Genomic DNA, 20432 nt, shown 5'->3' on the forward strand with positions numbered 1-20432 from the left:
ATATAGAGCGGTATTAATAGGCAGGGCCGTTATCTTCGTTATTATCGAGTCCACGCATCGAGCTCGCTATCGAACACGATTATCGGGAAATTACCACGTGCAGCAGAGAAGAGTATCTTCTCCCTCGATACCGTATGGGGGGATCAGAGGTCGTGCTAGAGCTACGTGCGAACCTCTCTGTGTGCGTGTTACCTCCTTTCCTTCTCTCGCGGCTTCTTCAAAGTCTCACCGTGGGACCAGTGCGTCGTGATTTCGCAGAGAAAATGCAGTTCGAAAATGTCGGATTTTCGAAACCTTAATTATCGTCCGATGATCGATCACTGTCCGAATATCGGTGTCTTACTCAGTAGCGGCTGATATGTGTGCATGATTGTTTTTGACCGTGCAATGAAAGCGTTGCGTACCTTGTATAGGTAGAAACATAGAGGAATATAATCGGCATCTTAAATAATAGAGAGATCTCTAATAATCGGCATCCAAAGCATTGTTTGCTTCCTTAAGTCCTTTAACATGAACAGCAAATTGTTAATTTAATACTTAAGATGCCGATTGTCGTACAAACGACGCATAGTAGCAGTTCTTGGCAAGATATCGTTTCGACCGCGAACGAGCTCTGCTAACAAAATATGCAAGAAAATAAAATAATCATCCGTCCATTTAACCCTAGAAAGATAACCATATGACAACGTACGTAAAAGATAACCATACGCTTCAGAGGCGCATGCTTTTCTAAGGCGTCAATTTTATACTAACAATGGATATTTATTTAAGTTAATCTAGTCATTTTAAAGGTTTGGCATTATTGTAAAAATAAAATGCATTTATATTATATTTTTTTATATTTTAAGTAATTTTAAACTTAAATCACTAGACCTCTATGAAAAATTAACAAAAATCAACAGTCTTCGCGACGTAGGTTATCTTTCTCGGGTTAAAGAAGTTGATCTTCACGACTGAGAAAGGTCGCGAATGAAGATTTTACACGATAACGTTAAAAGATAACAATTCAGCGTCGCCGTGTCGGCGATTGCGGAGCGCAAAGGGTTAGATCTACAGCAGAGAGACGCTTTGCTACGAGAAATTGGCAAACATCCATCCGGCCGAACCAACGTCATCCGGCTCGGTGATCCACGAAGAAGCTCGAGCGCTTCCCGTCGAGTTTCCTTCGGATCCTCTCGATCAGAACCGATCTAATCCTTGAGCGGCCGATAAGCGCATCCCCTAATTAAGGAACTCCTGGCTGGCGTTGCCGCAACGATACGACGATACGCAACTGGCCGCAACTACCAACAACAATGGCCACGAAGGAGCGAAGATGAAAAACGTCCGACCCACTTTCGAACGGCTACCAACCGGCTGGTTATCGCGGCTGCCAGGATCCTCCTCCGCACGCACAAAGCCACCGATTGCTCGCGTGCTCCTCCGGCAAAACCGATGCCTATCCACCGGCGGCCTATCGATCCATCAGCACGGCCCTGGCCATCGTTATCTTCTCCGCGTCTCGCAAAACCAGCCGATGCTCTTTCCAGACCTGCCCGATGAGATATCCGCGGCACACCCGGCAGCCTTGCCTCGGCTGCACGCTCCGATGACGAGGCATCCGCCTCGCGGATAACCCACCTGTGGCTGCGATGCGTTCAGTTACCGTTCGATGCTATTCTCATTACCGGATCGAACATTGCGATTGTTTTTCTTTTTTCTGGTTTTCTTTCGGCGGTGCGGGGCGTTTTGTGTAATAGCTGAGACACTAGCCTGTGGCCTGACACCGCATCGATACCTATCGATACCAGCTGACTTTCGATCCGACACAGAATTGGATCAAAGACGTAGGTGTCGAACAGAATCGGTGCCTCTTCGATACTTTTACAGGAATGTCGATGCCTGATTGATACTTCTACAAGAATGGAAGTTGCTGTTGTACATACAATGGATCATAGAAGTGTTCGTACACCTTTTAAAACGCAATAACTTTTTTAAAACTGGACTAAGTGACTTGAATGTTTTTTTTAGATGACAGAGAGATTAGTCTACTAAACGATGGCTAAAAAGCTTCTCACTTTTAATTTTGTTCTCACTTGGATTGAAAAGAAAAAATTAGAAACTCTCGTTTCTTAATTTTTTTATCTGAACCTATAAGGATAATTTAAAATTTAGAATTTTCGTTCTGGTTTTGGTCGTAATCGTGATAAAACAACGTGAATCGATTTCGATAAAATTTTCGTTATAAGCTCAGATAAGAAAGTTCAAAAACGAGAGATTTCTATTTCTTTGTCATGCCAAGTAATAGCAAAATATAGAAAAAGAAAACATTTCAGCCATGATCTAGTAGACTAAACCCCCTATCACCTAAAAAAAGATTCAAGTCACTTAGTCCAGTTTTAAAATAATTATTGCGTTTTAAAAGGTGCACGAACACTTTTGTGCAGCACTTCCTATCAGCGTCACTCGAGCATGACGGCAACGATCTTGTCTCTCGCGCGAAGAACATCGAATTCATTTTATGAATACAATTATCGAAGATCGTAACACCGAGCACGATATTTATTCGAAAATTTATAGATTATCTTCGACGATATCTTCGTCATATTTCACAAGAGGATACCCCGAACTCCGCGCCGCTCTCGCGATTCTCGAAACGGTTCGAACGAATCGATGACTGCGTCCGAAGACCGGGTGAGACGTCCCGGATCGTTGCCACTCAGGAAAACAGTTCCAAGCATAAAATCTATGTAAGTGGAGATCTGTACACGCTACCACGCATCGCGGCAAGCATCGCCACAACCGCCATAACGGTTGTGCAACGTTAACATTTCCCAACGTTTTGCGAATCGCTCGATCATCGCTCGCGGTGCGCGTCCACGCCGACAGAACCGGCAATTAGGATGCCTACGGTATGCATGAATACGGTCCCACCGACGGGTCCAAAGTGTCGACGACAGCCGATCGAAGCCTGTTGGCCGCTTTCCTGAACGGACAGGGTCCAGTTCCATCGGTTGCTTTCGCGTTTATAGAAAGAATCGCGGACGCGTGTATATCCAGGCAGCGTTAAAGGCCTACTGAATGTTAACGGTTCGCCTTTTCACGCGCGCACCTCCGTTAATTCGTACGCGAACGACGCGGTCCGAGGATCGAATTTAAATATCAGGCGCGCTAGATGCGACCGGGCTACGTTCAGGAACTCGCTCCGTACGTGTCCGGGAGATTTCGTTCGGACGTTTCTGGCGAAAATAATGCGCGATTCATAACGGTCCGCCGGGTTTCTGCTCCGAGCGCGATGACCGTGGTGTTGGTAGCCTCTTACGGCGGAGTTACGGTAATCTTCGTTACTATTCCGCACCTTGGTGCAACCAGTCGTTCCTTCCTGCGGTCGTTAAGCCGCGTCTCCGCTCGCCGGAACGTCCTCCGCGAGATTCCCACTCGGAACGACGACGGTCCGCGCGAAAACCGTACTATGCTCTGAACTAGCTAAGGTATCTCTTCAAGTATGCGTGTGTTATGCGTTCGTACACGTACAGGCACAGTATTTTCAAATACGTGTGGACACCTCTAAAACGGTAAAACATTTTTGATACCGTTGACACAGAAACAAGGCATCGGAAATTGACGAATCGGATTTCTCACAGTTCTTGGTCGAAATAACGAACATTCGAAATATCTTCGATTGTTGAAAAACGGGACTCGTTTACCTGTTTTTGTCATTCCATCCAATTGCAATTTTTGCGAAAATTTTTGTATCTATTTCTTTGTATCTTAAATATAATAATTTTCAATTTCTTAAATATATTAAATATATAAAGAAAATATTAATATTAATATATAATTATATGAATAAAATATCAAATATATTAAATATATTAAAAATATTTCTTAAATTTTAAATATAATAATTTTTGTATCTCTAAATTCTGTCGTCTAACAAACTAGCCCTTCCATAAATTTGCACGGAATATAATATAATAATATAATATACACATATATTTGTCTCACCTATATCCACATATATAATAAATAATATAATATATATAATGTTGTATATAAATTTTGTTCGCACCAGAGCTGTTTTTAGATGAACCTTTCGCTACGATTTTCTAGAAGTGTACAGGAGCCTTAAGTCCGAGCGATCGTCGATCCCATGCCCGAAGCATCGACGATCTGCCAATTTTCCTCTCCAAGGCCAGCTCGATTACGCTGGCACGCCAGCGGAATCGTTCCTGGGAAATTGTGTTTCCCCGAGCGGGTTCGGTCGAATCATGGACACCGGTTCCGCGATCTCTACGATCGCGGGCACAATCTGACCAATTTCGCTGGAATCTCTGCGGAAATCGCTTCCGCGAGACTCCCCTTTCGTCGGAGAGGGGGAGGGGGGGGGGGGGTCCTTTAATAACCGTGGATGGAACACGGGAACAACCGGTGATTGTTTTACCTTCTGCCGCCATTGGCCCTTGCCGTCTGCTAGTTGCTTCGGAGATTGAAATGGCGCATCCTTCGTTTGTTACGACTCCGGCAACGGTTCAGAATCTTTTGTATTTCAGAATGATTTATCATCGTTCTCTAGAATTTTTGCCATTATCCTAGAATGATTTACGACTCGTTCTCCGGAATTTTTACTATTATTTGAAATTGGTTCACCATTGTTCTCCAGAATTTCTACCATTATCTTAGAATGGTTTGCCATTGCCTTCCAGAATTTTTATTATTATTGGGAATGGTTTATCATCGTTTTTCAGAATTTTTTCCCGTTATTTTAGAATGATTTGCCATATCGTTCCGTAGAATTGTTACCATTATTTTGAAATGATTTATCACCGTCTTCCAGAATTGTTACTATTATCTTCGAATGATTCGTTATCGTACATCAGATTTTTACCATTATTTTAGAATGGTTTGTCATCGTTTTCCAGAATTTTTTTCCATTATTTTAGAATAATTTACCATCGTTGTGTAGAATTTTTACCATTATTTTGAAATGATTTATCATCGTCTCTCATAATTTTACCATTATTTAAGAATGGTTTACCATCGTTTTCCAAAATTTTTTTTTCCATTATTTTAGAATAATTTACCATCGTTCTGTAGAATTTTTACCATTGTTTTGAAATGATTTATCATCGTCTCTCAAAATTTTACCATTATTTAAGAATGGTTTACCATCGTTTTCCAGAATTTTTTTCCATTATTTTAGAATAATTTACCATCGTTCTGTAGAATTTTTACCATTATTTTGAAACGATTTATCATCGTCTCTCAAAATTTTACCATTATTTAAGAATGGTTTACCATCGTTTTCCAGAATTTTTTTCCATTATTTTAGAATAATTTACCATCGTTCTGTAGAATTTTTACCATTATTTTGAAATGATTTATCATCGCCTCTCAAAATTTTACCATTATTTTAGAATGGTTTGCCAGCGTTCTCCAGAATTTTTACCATTATTCTATAATGATTTGCCATCGTTCTCCAGAATTTAAAAAAGGTGATACATGCGACTCTGTCGACTGAGGAGAATTCGTCGTTAAAATTAGTGAACAAATTTAGAATATAAATCTCGTGTACGCGTGTATAAAAATTCCGGATCATAGAGGTCGCAATTAGCAATACAAATTCAAAATGGATTACTCGTGTTCGCGTTCGTAAGATACAATTAGCTATGAACGATCTCGCGGACGTTGCGCCAGCCTATCGATTAACCTTCCAAAGAGGATTCCAGATGCACGAACGATCTAGAATGCCGGATGATCCAGATCGCAGCCGGTTCTTTTTTTCCATCTGGTTTGTAGTGCAGAGTGCTTTACGAGTTCACCCCGCCGGTTGAAATGCTCCAATGTCCACCGGGACTGGTTTTTCTCGTTACGAACGCGGGGCACGTTCCTCTTATGCAAGTGGAATGGTAATCTCGATCCGGACACCTATCTCCTGTGGATCCGGCGGCGCGACATCCCGATCACGTGTCCGCGTTGTCGATTCTCGCGATAGAAAAACGTAAAACCGAATCAGAATCATGGAAATCAGAACTTTCTTTCGATTATCAAAAATGGTCTTCGATCTGAGATGTGTTTTCTGTTATACCGACAGAAATACTGAAATACGGAAATACCTACAGAAATACTAATTAATTGCACTGTAACAATGGATTTTGTGAAGATCTCGAATGTAATCTGTTAAACGTGGATGTTATTCTTTTAAATCGAAATGAAATTTTACTTTTCATTTATAATAATTAAAGACGACTAATATAAATATAAATATAATATAATAAAATATATATAATAATATAATAATATAATATATATTATATATAAATACAGTTTAATATTAGATAGATATAGACTACCTTTTTCTTTGTAAATTATTGTGAAAGAATGAAGAAGGATGTAATTGTTTGGTAAACTTGAAGAACCCACTCGGAAAGAGAATTAATATATAGAATAATAATATAATATAATATAATATAATATAATATAATATAATATAATATAATATAATATAATATAATATAATATAATATAATATAATAATATATAATAATATAGAGAATAAATATGCTATTTAATAATAATTTAGCTATATAACGATTTATTTGTACAGGAATTTTGATGTGGAAAATAATAGATTTGAAAAATAAATGGTAGAATATAAAGTATCCTTTTTCATAGTTTATCGGTACATTTCTTCCGTATTACTGCACTGTTATTCGAATAATTTTACAATCTCTATTCGAATAATTTATTCGAATAAATAGCTCCAATAATTGTTATTCGAACGAAATGTCCGGACAATTATGCCAGACAAATATTCGAAAGAATTCGAATAATGTCCTATTGAGCACAGGCATCTGAATCGACCAATTTGCCGACCATAAAAATAGCGTAACCACGCGCACCACGGTGCGATATAGGTTTCTAGTTCCCGCGAAGAATGTTCGTAGCAGCTCATCGGGAAAAAAGGGAACACGATGAACACACTCTTCTCCATTGCAAAGTAGTTTAGCCTACGAACAATGAATAAAACGTTAACGTGTACATTGAATCGCTGGAGGCGACCGCGCGAGATTGTGTATCTTAATAGTAATTACCAAACATGAAAATTCAATTCGCCGGCGATAATAACAAATCAGACAGGGAATCGTAACTGATCGTTACAAGGTTCGGATGCGCTCGTTCAGGATACGTGTAAGTATGCTAGAACGAAGGATGTCGTGGAGGACGCCGGGAAACCCGCGGAGCCCGGCGAACGCAGCACAGTTCTGTTCCTATCGGCGTTCATTAGCAGCCGAGTGTGAACAATTTAATCGGACACAATGAAGACTTAGTTACGCTTATACCGGGGGCAAACTAATTGAGCCGGTGATCAGGCTGCTTGGAAGATCGAAAATCGATAACCGGCTCGCGATAGCTGCGCTACCCCGATCTCTGGCACTCGTTAGGGTTACACGTTTAATGGGACTCGTTGGGCCTTGTTGCGGACACTCGCGACGAAAAAACAAGAAAGAACAGCGTTATTCCATCGCGATTATGTCACTCGAATGTGCGTTTTCTGATAGATACGATGATGATCGCATCGGCGGTGCCGTTTTATTTTTCAGAGTAATATAAAGCGAGAGGAAGAAATAGAAAGTGATTGCGGTGTGTATCGGTTCGTTAGTTTATCACCGATGAAAAGAAACGAAACTATTTTCCCGTGGGATAACTGCGAGCCTATTACAGCTTTATGCATCGATATAGCCTCGAAATAGCTTCGGATAGTGCCGTGCAGAATAATTGATGATTGAGGCATTATCTTTCATTTCTCCTTGCAAATAGATTGATTTAATAGGCCTGCTGCCTCTTCGGATCCATGTTCCTCGGATCCTAATCTTAACAGCTATTTTTTTTTATCGTTATTTTATAGTTACCATTATCATCATTGTGCTGATTTTTTTGCAGGAAACATTAACCAATTAATTATTGCGTTTGATTCTCTCCGTGCGAAACACACGAACGACGGCGTCTAGAAAATCGCTGGAAAATCACGATCACCAAAATGATTCCGGCTCGAGATGTCCGTCGCCCGTAAAAACGAATCCGATTGGTCGGCGATTGGCAAACGTGCCGAGCTTCTCGTAGAGGCTCCGCAGAGGACCCTCGTAATTTCCAGCGCGGCCGACGCGAATTATCAAACCATTGTTTAACGTCTTCGGCCGGAACGACACGCATACTCATCCGCTTCGTATGGAAAAAACATATATACTCGGTAGAAACAGTATCGTTGTTCCCCTATAGATAATCGTTGCCGTTTTATCTTGCCGCTGGGATCGTTCTTGCTATCGTAAAACATGCTCGCTTATTCGTTCCATCCAGATAGATCGTTTCCTAGAACGCGGAGTTTTGTTGATTTTCTAAACGTTTAACAGCTTAACGCGCGCTATTACGTCGCGGAGTTATCCGAACGAGCGGAGACCGTGCATTAATCGGCGAGTAACGTTGCCAAGTACATCCGGTTGTTAGCGGGACCACGACGCGCAGGATGCAGACGCGAGTCGCGTGCAATATGACAGTTATAATGCACACAGGGCAAGTCAATGGAAACGCTTTTTTTTTCCCCCGAGGCTAACGGAATTCCTGTGCTCGACTGGACGTGTCAACTCCGCGTTCACCGTGTTTCCGGGGACCTTGCTAGATCCCGGGGAACATCAGTCTATCATTTTCTACATCCCTCGTTTTATACGTTCCTGAAACTCCTCAGCCGGAACACGCGAAATCGCTGTTCTACAATCGAATGAACGGACATCTCGACAATGCACAGATTCGTTGGTCGTCGAAACGTTGCCACCACTCTTCGAACTCTAAGCTCGGCTGATTTTAGATCGATTAACCGGTTGGTCGTGTTTGACGAGTATACTCGTCGCGGAGAAATGGCAGTATTTTGTGGTATGATGAGTAAAATTGTAATTCTAGTGAAAACAATAACCAATTTCCCAAATTTCAAGATGTTTAGAATATTTTAAGGCCAATTCTGCACAAAGGTGTTTACATTGTTACAAAAAGTAGATTAGAAAAAGTAGATTTCGACGTGCAAAGTGCTTCCATGCTTTGCTGATTATCACTGCAATTTGAATTTGTATCTTTTATAAGGATTTGATTTTTCGTTCATTATGTATCTAGCATATATTAATGTTAAGTGAATAAGTAAATATTGGTAACAAAATTGTTAATTATATAAAATAAAACCGTCTTTTTAATCCAGTATTTTAATAGCTAACTGGTTAAAATTAAATTGGAAGACAATGCAGAAGTACTAAAAAATGTCGAACACCTACAACAAGCTATCAAATAATTATCTTCGGTTTAAAATTTTCTTATAAACGTTTAAAACTTCTCAAACAAATTTCCAAGCCTGCTGAACAGAATTAAAAAGTTTGCAAGTCCTCACAAATGTCTAACGCCTCCGCAATCTTCCAAATAATTGTCTCCGCTTAAAAAAGTCCTATCGAAACATCCAAGAACAGCGAATCGGAAGCTTCTGTAATTTTCAACCTAAACTCGACCGGAACGGCCAGCCGTTTCGAGAGTCTAGAAGCTTTCGAATCGACTCCCACATGGAAGTAACGGCGGTTTCCAAGGGGGCCTGCAGAATTTTCACTCGGCCGAACACCTGGGCCGGCTAATAAAACTAGCAAAAAAGCTTCAAGGACCTCGGCGGCCGCGATATGCAAATACTGCTCGCCTGCCGGGCGTTTCCACGCTGAAATCCTTCTTGCAGACAATCAAAAACCCAGCGCCGCCGGTTTCGCAACGAGGAGACCGCAGAGAGACGCGGTCCGGCGATTATGGTAATCGGCTCGTTACTGAATTTCGGCTCGTTAACCCGTTTTCCAGTGGAAGATGGCCTGCAATCAGGGCCAGGTGTTCAGCCGCGGTGAATTAGAGATTGCGCAGCGGGGCGAAATTGCTGAAAGACTTGTCTATTCTGGAAACGGTGACTAAGCTGCCAGCTTTAGAACGATTCACCTGCGCGTCCCGATGAGTCCGCGCGAATTCCTTTCCGCTCAGGCTACCGCGAAACTCGCCGATTCTTTTCTTCTGCTATTTTTCTTTCTTTCTCTCTCTCTCTCTCTCTCTCTCTCTTTCTCTCTCTCTCCCCGTGGCTTTCAGTTCCTCGCTTTATTGTCGGATAAGAAACGCAGGATGGTGCATCGTCGCCGGTTCACGGGATTCGGAGTTAATAATCCGAATGATACAGCCTTTACGATGGCGATCAAACGTAGGGATCGGCGAATCTTCGGCGCATGCCCTTCGCTGAATCATTTTATTGTCGGGCCGCGTGGGAACTCGCCAGGTTAACTGGCTGCATGTTCCTCGAAAATCGCAGGAATGCGTTTCGCAGCTTAGGCACTTCAAGCTGGGAGCACCAAGCATTAAATTTTATTGTTGGATCTTGTTGGACCTTGCATCCGATCTGTTGGATTTCGTTAGAGCTGCAGAGGTCAGTCTGAAGAATTACAAGGCACAGTGCCTTCGACCATTTCAATTGCCAAAAGGGCGAACGCAGTTCTGTCTAACCTAATCGAGCAATAAATAAATTCCGGATCTTTATGCAAAATAAAAAATGTATGCATCATTTGGAAGATATAGAAGCCAAGTACAATTTTCTTTCATTTTTGTCTTAAAGAATAATTGATCTTTCTTACCATTGTTGCAAAAGCATTACCTTGCAACAAGTCAATAAATGACTTCAATAAGTTGAAATTATTGCATGAATATTCTTAGTTTCCTCGGATAAACTCCCGACTATCCATTTTTGCTATGGAGAGATTTTTATTATTGGAGAGATTAGGGAAAATTGACTGCATTTTGAATTGTTGTAGGATCAGTTTTGAGACCATTTTGGGCCCATTTTTTAGGCTGTTTCTGAGGCCATTTTACAGCTCATTTTTATTAGCATCTTTACGACTACATTAAAATTACTTTGAAGGTACAGAAAATTCTCTCCAATTGACGCTCAGCTTGGACACAAAAATGGACAATTTGGGAAGAGGAGGTACGATTGATCGAGCCTTGCGGCTCGTTCTCATAATTGACAATCGGCAACTATAAAGACCTCGAATAATCGTGTCTCCTCTTCCCAAATTGTCCATTTCCGTTTCCAAGCTGAGCGTCAATTAGGGAGAATTTATTGTGTGCAGTTCCTGGACTTGCATTCAATTCAATATCCGTTTTCAAAGATACTGGGATTAAAGAAATGTTTTCCCCCTAATCGACGGTGCGCGTTCGTGACGGTGACAGGAAGTCGCGTGGCGTAGATCGGTTACGTCGCCGATGTATTATGCGGCTCGTGTTCATCACGGTGCATTAAAATCTCACGCACGGAAGCCGCGCAGAGCTATATTGCATAACTGTGCGTCGTCCCGGTGCGGCAGCTTTTCGAGCCTTCGCCCCGTCAAACGTTCTTTCACGGTGCCTTCAAACGTTCCCGAAGCGACGCCGATTTTCGACCTCGATTTCTTGATCTGACGGCGATAGGTTGCGAAAAAAGAATTCTAAAAATCTCATTCGCGATCGCGAAGATGTGATTTCCAGTTGGATTTTGTAGAAATATGCGACTCTCTGTGTGTAACTGTGAAGACTGCATTGCGAAGATCTTCTTTCGTACGAGAATGCGCGCAAGTGAAGTAGCATTTAAGCAGTTCGTTAAGTGTTCATGACGCGTCCCACTTAGCACAATAGCACTTTTTTCATAGTTCGTTCTGAAGGAACGACTTTTTAATACATTCTAGAATTTAGTTATCTGTTACTCGATGCAATGGTTTATAAATCGAAACGGTTTCATAAGAAAATTTCAAGGTTTTTTTCGTGTTTCTCCTATCTGATATATCTCACTGTAATAGTGATACTTTTTATCGTAATGCTTCCTCGAGGAACAATTTTCTAATCGATTTTACGATCTAATCTAATCTTGCTTAGTGAAATTATTTAGAATTCGAAGTGATATTATTTTGCTAAAGAACCTGAAGAATCATTAGGTTTCTTTTTCTACTGTACACGTTTCTCATACTATCTACTACATGTAGTGAATTTTTCTATAGTTTTTCCTCGATGAATAATTTTCTAGTCGATTTTTATTTTACTATTTCAGATTCTATAGAATTCGAAGTATGAATTTTATAGATGAATTCTTCAAGAAAGATCAAAGAACAGTTTCATTGTTTCTTCTATTATACATGTTTTTCACACCATCTACTAAACACGGTGAACATTTCCATAGTTTCTCCTGATAGAACAATTCTCTAATTCGACATTTGTTCTATTATTTACTTTGCCGTCAGTTAAAAATTGGAATATATTTTTAGATTTCGAATGTATCACGTATCTTGCAAGAGAACTCGAAGAACAGTTCCACCTTTCTTCCACCACGCGTGTTTCTCACTAAGCAACTCTCTCCGCGAGCAATTTCCAAATCGATTCTCCGAAGTCTCGCGGGGAAAATCGTTTCCGAGTGTGCCGCGGCGAAAAATGCGGCAGATCCCAAACCAACCGAAACGTGAAAAATCCCGTAATTGAGGGAACACTCGGCAGGAGTCCGGCGTAAATACCGAGGAAGAAGTACGTTTCCCATTTCCACGTTTCCCGCCGCGGAATCCTCTTCCCTGAGAGCGGAATTCGCGGGTTAAATCGTAGACACGTGCGGCCAGGCGTGCATAAGTCACGCCGGAAGCCGAAGGGTACTTGACCTTTCGGCTCGCTTTCATGATCGAGACGACGGCCGTCGTTCGTGGAGAGCTCGTCGCGGTTGAAATGAATCGAAAAAAGAAGAAGAAGAAGAAGAATAGGAAAAAAAAAGAACAAACGATCGTCCCGCGTTTTCGTTCGGTTTCCCTTTCTACGGTCCGACGATCGTTTCCCCCCCTAAGATCGCGCGTCTGCGACGTCGTCGTTTCCTCTACACCTGAGTCATCATCCGATGAGGCTCCACGGGGTGAAACAAAGGCGTGTACCCGAGGCCACGATTTGCAAACGACACGCGAGCCTCTCGGTTTCCGGTTAGAGAACTCCTTTTCCTTCTCTATCGTTTGGCAGCCGGACGGGGGAACGCGTCGGCGCGAAAAAGATACCTTTTTCCACGAATCGCCGACGGTTCTTTAACCCCGGCGATCCTACGTAGATCCTTCTAGATCCACGATTCCGGGAACCTCGTCTAACGTGCTCGATCCTACATCAATCTTCCTGCGAGTGCACGAATTCTCTAGGAACGTCTCACGCGACCCACATCGTTTCTAGCTGTTCTAACGCGTTCATTTGATGAGCCTCGTTTCAACTCGTTCGCGTTCATTCGATCATTCCCGAACAGCGTCGTATTGCTGCTTTGGGTTCACTGTTTAGAACGTTTTCATTGTATCCTTTTTCTCTTATTTTTTTGGCAGCTACTTATACGTCCGATGAAATGTCTCTGATAAGATAAAATACTCTGATAAATACTCCGATAAAGTGATATCTATTGTGCTCGCTACGCTTTTTTGTATTCTTCTTCTTATTTCGTATTATATGTATATTCATGTATATGTATAAATATGCATATATATACATATTTAAACTTATTTCGATATTTTCTTCTTTTCTGTTTTTTTCTCTATTTTCCTCTTTGTTTGCATTTACGCGATAGCTACATAAAAATCTCTCTATTTGTTATCACTTCTTCTGTAACAAAAGGTTTTTCTCTATCCCATTGTTATTAAATTGTACTATAACAAAGTCCCTAAGCAAAATGATAACATCACAGATGAAAACATTTCTCCGTCTAAGGGGTTAAAGTGAACCAATTCGATCGAAAGCCGCTCTTCTTCCCAGAAGAAGAAGAAGAAGAAGAAGAAGAAGAAGACAAAGTGCATCGATCTCGCCGTGGACAAGAACTACGGCTGAATCGTCGAAATAAATTCAGTTGGCTTCCAGTGAAATGAGAAGTCCCATGGTTCTTGTGCTCGCTAAGCTGTCCAGCGATTCCTAAGATCCCCATAAAAGTGGAGTTTACTGGAATCACGGTACCAGGAAAGAGGTGAAGGTCCGAGAGCGTCCGTTTTTCCCGTGTTCCTCATCCGCGGATCCGCTATGGGGGTAGAGGCGTTGAAAAACCCGAAATGAGCGTTCGTGCAAGCGTGAAGAGGGAGAAGAAGATGGTCGCCGGTCGTCGACCTCGCGGACAAGGCGATTCTCGTGTTCTCCTACGGTTTTTCTGGCTTTTATTCTCTCTCTCTCGCTCTCTCTCTCTCTCTCTCTCTCTCTCTCTCTCTCTTGAGATCCGACGCCGATACTTCCGCCGAGAAAAGAACCGATCGGTTGGTTCGTGAGCCAATCGCTCGCACGCTTGATACTCGCGTGCGGCTAATTGCTTCCCTCTCCTTGGACTGCTTCTCCGATTCCATAGGGAATCGTTCGGTATCATTCGAAACAACGGAACGGCGCCTGGGAAACGACTGTCCACCTTAAATGTCGCCGTTCGTGTGCCAATCACTGTTAATTGCTGGCTGCTCCCTTGATATAACGTTTCCGATCGCGTCGGCGGTCAACTCGCTCGAGTTTCGTCGATTTCCCGTTTCTTTTTTACTCACGAAGATCGATGGACTGCTAGGACATCTATACTGCTTTCAGCTTTCGGTAAAAGAACGTATAGCCTCGATTATCCAAGCGATGACATAGTGTTCGGATAATAGAAATGTTTCACAGTTACGAAGTTAGATTAAATCCGCATTGACTTGTACAATAAACCGTGTTGTGCATGTGTGTTTACCTTGGACTACGCTGATTGCGCGTGAAATCGATTCAAATAACAGATATTCCAATACTGCTAATCGAGGTAAACATCTTCGAGCAATTTAACCCTAAGTTCCACGCAAAAATTACACTCACCGAAATGAAGACGCGGGCCTCGAAGAATTAGGACGAAGTTCCACCTGTAAATAAAACCGAATATTAGTTTAACGATCTCCCTGTCGTGTCACTCGTATCGCTGCTTTAATTCGATACTGAGATATGTCTAAATAATGAAGCTTAAAGAAGAAGGCATTCAAAGTTTTATTTTCCCAATAATAATTTAGTTTTCGAGAATAATGAGACATTATTTTCACTAGATGTTGTACTAATGTACAATATATTGAAGGAAAAGAAAATAACTATAAATAAATATAATAAAAAAAGAATCTAAAAAAAGCGCGGATTTTTATTTTAATATCTCCGCGAAACGTGAGAATATTAAAAATGTAATTAGTGTCGTAGAACTGAACTTCTCGATTTGAACCTGATTATATATAAACGAAATGCTTTAATTTCACGAGATTCTTCGGATGATTGGCGTGGCAGTCGAAATATTAATGATCGACGCAACAGTTCGACGTTATTGTTAATGATTGCAACGCTAATTTAGCGGAGGCTGAAGTCACGGCCGATGCGACAGTGCCGCGGCGCCGCGCATTGAAATCTCCGATGCGGCAGTGTTCCCGCGTCACCAAGCATTCAAGTCCCCGATGCAACGATTGTATATTGCCACGCATTGAAATCTCCAACGTGACACAGTTGACAATTCCGACCATTGAAATCTGCAGCGTAGCTAATGCCTCGATGCTACACCTTCTTGTTTTCATTATTGCGCTATTACATTCTCATGCAAAGCTTGCATAGTTGTTACCGAGACATTCCGTTCGCCGCAGCCTTAACGCGCTCGATGCTATCGTCTTCGATTTTTCCCCTCCGTTTATATCCACACTGCTGGAATAATTTATTCAACGCCGTGCATCACCGTTGCAGAACTTTTTAACGACATAATACCATGCGTTAAAATAATATTTAATAAAATATTACGCCGCGACCGCGGATCTTCGAGCAAGTTATTATTTTCATGGTTTACTCCGCGGAGATCGTATAATAACAATAATTTATTTATGTTAGTAAACTGGTTTTCTTGCGTTTCGCGTATCTGCATGCCAGCATAGATGGCACGATGATCATAATTTACGATCTTGAATAACACTTTGTCTAGTTTTGTAAAAACTAACGAGATCGTGGAAGTTACATGCACATGACGATGACGACCACTCGAATTGCACGCTAAATTATCATAAATATTGCCAACTGAAGATTTTATTTATTTGGAGATTATTAATTAATTATAATATTAATATTAATTAATATTAATTATTATTTAGAGATTATTAAGATTTTATTTATATATTTTATTGCCAACTGATATTTTTATTAAACAAGCACGCCGAAATAAATAGCGGAAACCCTTGAATCGCATTCGACATGATGCTTCAGCGCGCCAGATATTGGAAATTATAAAGAAAAATTTGTTGGACGCATTAGAAGCGTTTATAATCGCTATTCTAAAATCGTAGACGAGGAATTATCGAAGCCTTTTTGCGCGAACTGCGACGTTTATTTATATTGTCGGCGATCGAACGTGGCTGGTTTCGGTCCCGGAGAAACCGAGGACGCCACGGAGAGTCAAGTTCACGACTCTCTCATCATTGTCTTTCTTCCCGTCGCCGGTAATGCTAAACCGGCGATGATCATTGTCATTTGGCTGGCTCGCCGGGGCTCGTCTAAACGAGCCCCGCCGCTTAAGCAGGCGAATTAATTGCACGCGAGCTGAACCGAGCGACGGAATCCCGTCTTAATTCGCGGCCGCTCGCGGCTGAACAATTAGCGTTCACGTGGTTTCGTAACCGCGTCTGGCAGCTGGGACGATCCCAAACGGGACCACCGTCCCTGGCTTCTTGCACGGCGATCTAAAAGATCCACGAAATCGTCGATCTGTTTTTGAGAAATTTCGCCGAGCCGATCTCCTGGACGTACTGCAGGCGTTCCGTTAATTACAAGCGTTCTTAATTGAGAAATGTTTAACTCCCGAGACCATGAACGGAACAGGTTCTAGAAGCGTTTTATGGGCCACAGATTTTATACACTTATGAGAAGAATAAGATTATAATTCGCGTATCGGAGAAAGCAAATGATTTTTCTCGGAACCGCTGTATATCCTGGCCAATTAAATTCAATTATAGCCAGTTTGGCTGTTCGAGAAAATAATGATCGGTTCGGCCATCAAATAAACTAGCAGATACTTTGTGATTGAGTATTAAAATTCGATGTTTAATAGATTCGAGTTTCGACGTTATTATTATTATTATTATTATTATTATTATTATAAAAACTGCGGTGCGAGGTAAAAGTGGCGAACACCGAATTAAGATCGCTTATGATCGAAGTTGTTATTCATTTCGTATTAACATTTGCCGAAAAATCGATTCAATTAATTTCTGTATATAAATTCTTATTCGAATAACAAATAACTTCCTTACTCGAATGAATTTTTATTCGAATAATATCTTGTTCGGACGAACTGTTATCTAGATCAATTTTTATTCGATAATGTCGAATAAAATTTTATTCCTTCATCCTCGTCTCTTATCCGTTATCCGAATAAAATGTCGCCTAACTCTGTTTCAGTGAAATTTCTTCTTTGAAATGAAATACGTCCCATATCGTAGTTTCACACCACCATAATCACTGAGAATTCTACTCGAGGATTGATTATAATATTCCACGATATTTCCTATATTACGATAGAAAATGATTGAATCACGGAGCATACCAATTGGTACCTTTCATTCGTCAAGCGTGAACTATCGGAGATGAAATGACATCTGCGACGAGATTTACGATTATAGCAAAACTGTGCGCATTTACGCGGCATCGGGTCCACAAAGTGTTAAGATCAGGCATGTCGACCGCGGATCCCGGTAATGACGAGCGTAATTAGCATCGCGAAGGCGGGCTCGATAACAATGCTGTTTTATTAGGGTGAACGCACCGGAGCGACTAATTGCTGGCAGGTCACCGAATGCACAATCGAATTGCGGGATTTCCACGCGAGCTATATCGGAAACGGTACAGTTCCCCCCTGTTCACAACCGATCCCGTAAAAAACGAACGGTCTTACCGGCGAGAGTACAGACATTCGGATTTTTCGGTTTCGCTCGATCGTTTTTTCGCGACGGCGATCGCTCGACCGAACGTTTTAATGGGCCGCGAAAGAACGGCCACGTAATAGTGCGTGCTCATCGTCGACTTCGCCGTCACGGGATCGCGCAAAAAACGTTTGGCGATTCAGCGATTTGTCACGGGAGACATTGGCTCCAGCATCGGGGCAAACGAACTCTGGACCGCGGTGTGAAGTAGTCAAAAAAAATGGTGCAACCGATTCAGACCTGCAGTTTAAAAGTTCCTATTTAATTGGGCGCAAAAATGTGTGTCAAAAAGGACTCAGACTCTGACTGAAGCAGTAAAATTGGTAAAAGAGTGCAAGCGATTTTTACTCGCTGCTTAGAATTCTTAATTAATAAATTCGTAAAGTTAGATTTTCATTATCCATAGAAACGCGTGTCGTGATAAATTCAGAATCTATATTAGGCATCGAAATCGGTAGAAAAAAAAACACGCAATCGATTTTTACGCGCTGCTTAAAATTCTTAATTCATAAATTCGCGAGTCCACGATTACGCGCAAGAAACTCGCAAGAAATTGTGGACTCGCGCGATGAAGTGCGAGGTTTCTTCATAATCAAAGGAATAGAGAGGTTCGTCGACCTCGGGACTACCGGTTGAAAGCGTGAACAGCATGGTCAACGATCAATTTCTGTACTCGACGATCCCGATCGAACGGTGTATCGTGAGACCGTGCGAATTGAAGTGCGATACTGATTATAATTGATCGACGAAAGGGTACCGTTATATCATTCGCACTCGCGGTAACGATTTCGACGGCATCGCGAGCGAACTTCATCAGCCGATTTACAGTTAGAACTGTAAAACGTGACGTCTTCTCAATGATTCAATTGATAAGTCATCGGGGGAGTGTTGTACGTAGACGAGAACCGTGTCTCGTTAACCGACGAGGTGTGGCTTTGATTTCTTGTTAACGATTCGTCGGGAATCGGATCATCGATTTTTCCGATCGTGCCGCTTAACGTTCGGTTCGACAGATTATCTCTTTCTTTTTACTAACTTTCGTCGACTTTCGTCGAAAAATTACTTTGTTAACCAGTTAGACGTGTTCGACGAGTATACTCGTCATGGATAAGTGGCATGACGAGTATACTCGTAAAAAGTAGTGACCATTGGCTATTTAAATTGTGATTTTAGTGAAAACAGAAACGAATTCTCAAACTTCAAGATGTTTAGAATATTTTGAGAATGCTGCACGAAGATACATTGTTATAACAATAAGATTAGGAAAGAATCACGATATTGGCGTTCGACGTGCAAAGTGCCATTATGTACCGTTCCTTGCTCTGCTGAATACCACCCTACAGCAGAATTGTTAATTAAGCGTCTTTTTGATCCAATATTTTAACATCGGCGTTTACTCTGTGTTCGACGAGTATACTCGTCATCGCTTGATTCTCGCGACAGATATAGGGACTAATTGGATTATTGGATAATTCAAATCCAATATCTTTGTTCGGTTCAATCGAATACGTTTCGAGGCAATTCATTTCTTTAGTCAAATTAAGAGTGCATTTTTCATGCAGCTTAAGAGAGCATTTTTCTATATTTTTGTATCGATTTCAGTGCCTGATTCTGAATTTATCATGACATGCGTTTTTGTGCATAATGAAATTCTAGCCAGATTCTGATTTTATCATGACATGCATTTTTGTGCATAATGAAATTCTACCCAGATACTGAATTTATCATGACATGCATTTTTCTGCATAATGAAATTCCAGCTAGATTCTGAATTTATCATGACATGCATTTTTCTGCACAATGAAATTCCAGCCAGATTCCGAATTTATCATGACATGCATTTTTCTGCATAATAAAATTCTAGCTTTACGAATTTGTTAATTAAGAATTCTACCACGAAAGTACCATTCGCATCGACCAGTTTCGGCAACCACACGTTCCAAACATATTTCTATTAGACCATAATCCTAGAACAGACCTATCCAGCCCCAATAAATAAATTACTCCCGAATAATGATTTACATTTCCTGTACAATCTGTTGCAGCCACCGCGGCGATAGCGAGTACGGTGCAGATCGAGTGCGCGAGCGAGTCGATAATCGTTCGCATCTCGACGGAGGGCAACACGGACTTCCATGGTCTGGTGTATCCGCGGGGCCTGTCGAAGAACAGCTCCTGCCTTCAGGAGTACAGGAGCCAGCCCACCCCCATAACTTACAACCTGCCCCTAAGGTCTTGCAACACCATGCCCACCGAGCTGGTAAGTACGGCCGGAGAGGATCCGCAACAAACAAAGAAAAAAACAAATGCTCACCTATGCTTCCCCGCGAGTCGTGACAACCTGACAACTTGTAATCTACCACCGTGCGTCGTCGAAAGGGAGACGAGACTCGGAGCTTTGGTACGACGTCTACTATACTCTCCTACCGGCGACCATAA

At 41.5% G+C, this 20432-nt stretch overlaps 1 protein-coding gene across 2 annotated transcripts in view; it reads left to right on the top strand.

Annotated features, from left to right (window-relative positions):
- Positions 1 to 20432, top strand: part of pio (zona pellucida domain-containing protein piopio) — a 116351-nt gene that overhangs the window by 40978 nt on the left and 54941 nt on the right. For both annotated transcript variants that reach the window (XM_033480208.2, XM_033480209.2), the window contains exon 4: positions 20039 to 20253. In XM_033480208.2, the coding sequence (XP_033336099.1) occupies positions 20039 to 20253 (215 nt within the window). The remainder of the gene's footprint in view (positions 1 to 20038; positions 20254 to 20432) is intronic.

This window comes from Megalopta genalis, chromosome 11 (genome assembly GCF_051020955.1).
Source record: "Megalopta genalis isolate 19385.01 chromosome 11, iyMegGena1_principal, whole genome shotgun sequence".
Lineage (NCBI taxonomy): Eukaryota > Metazoa > Arthropoda > Insecta > Hymenoptera > Halictidae > Megalopta > Megalopta genalis.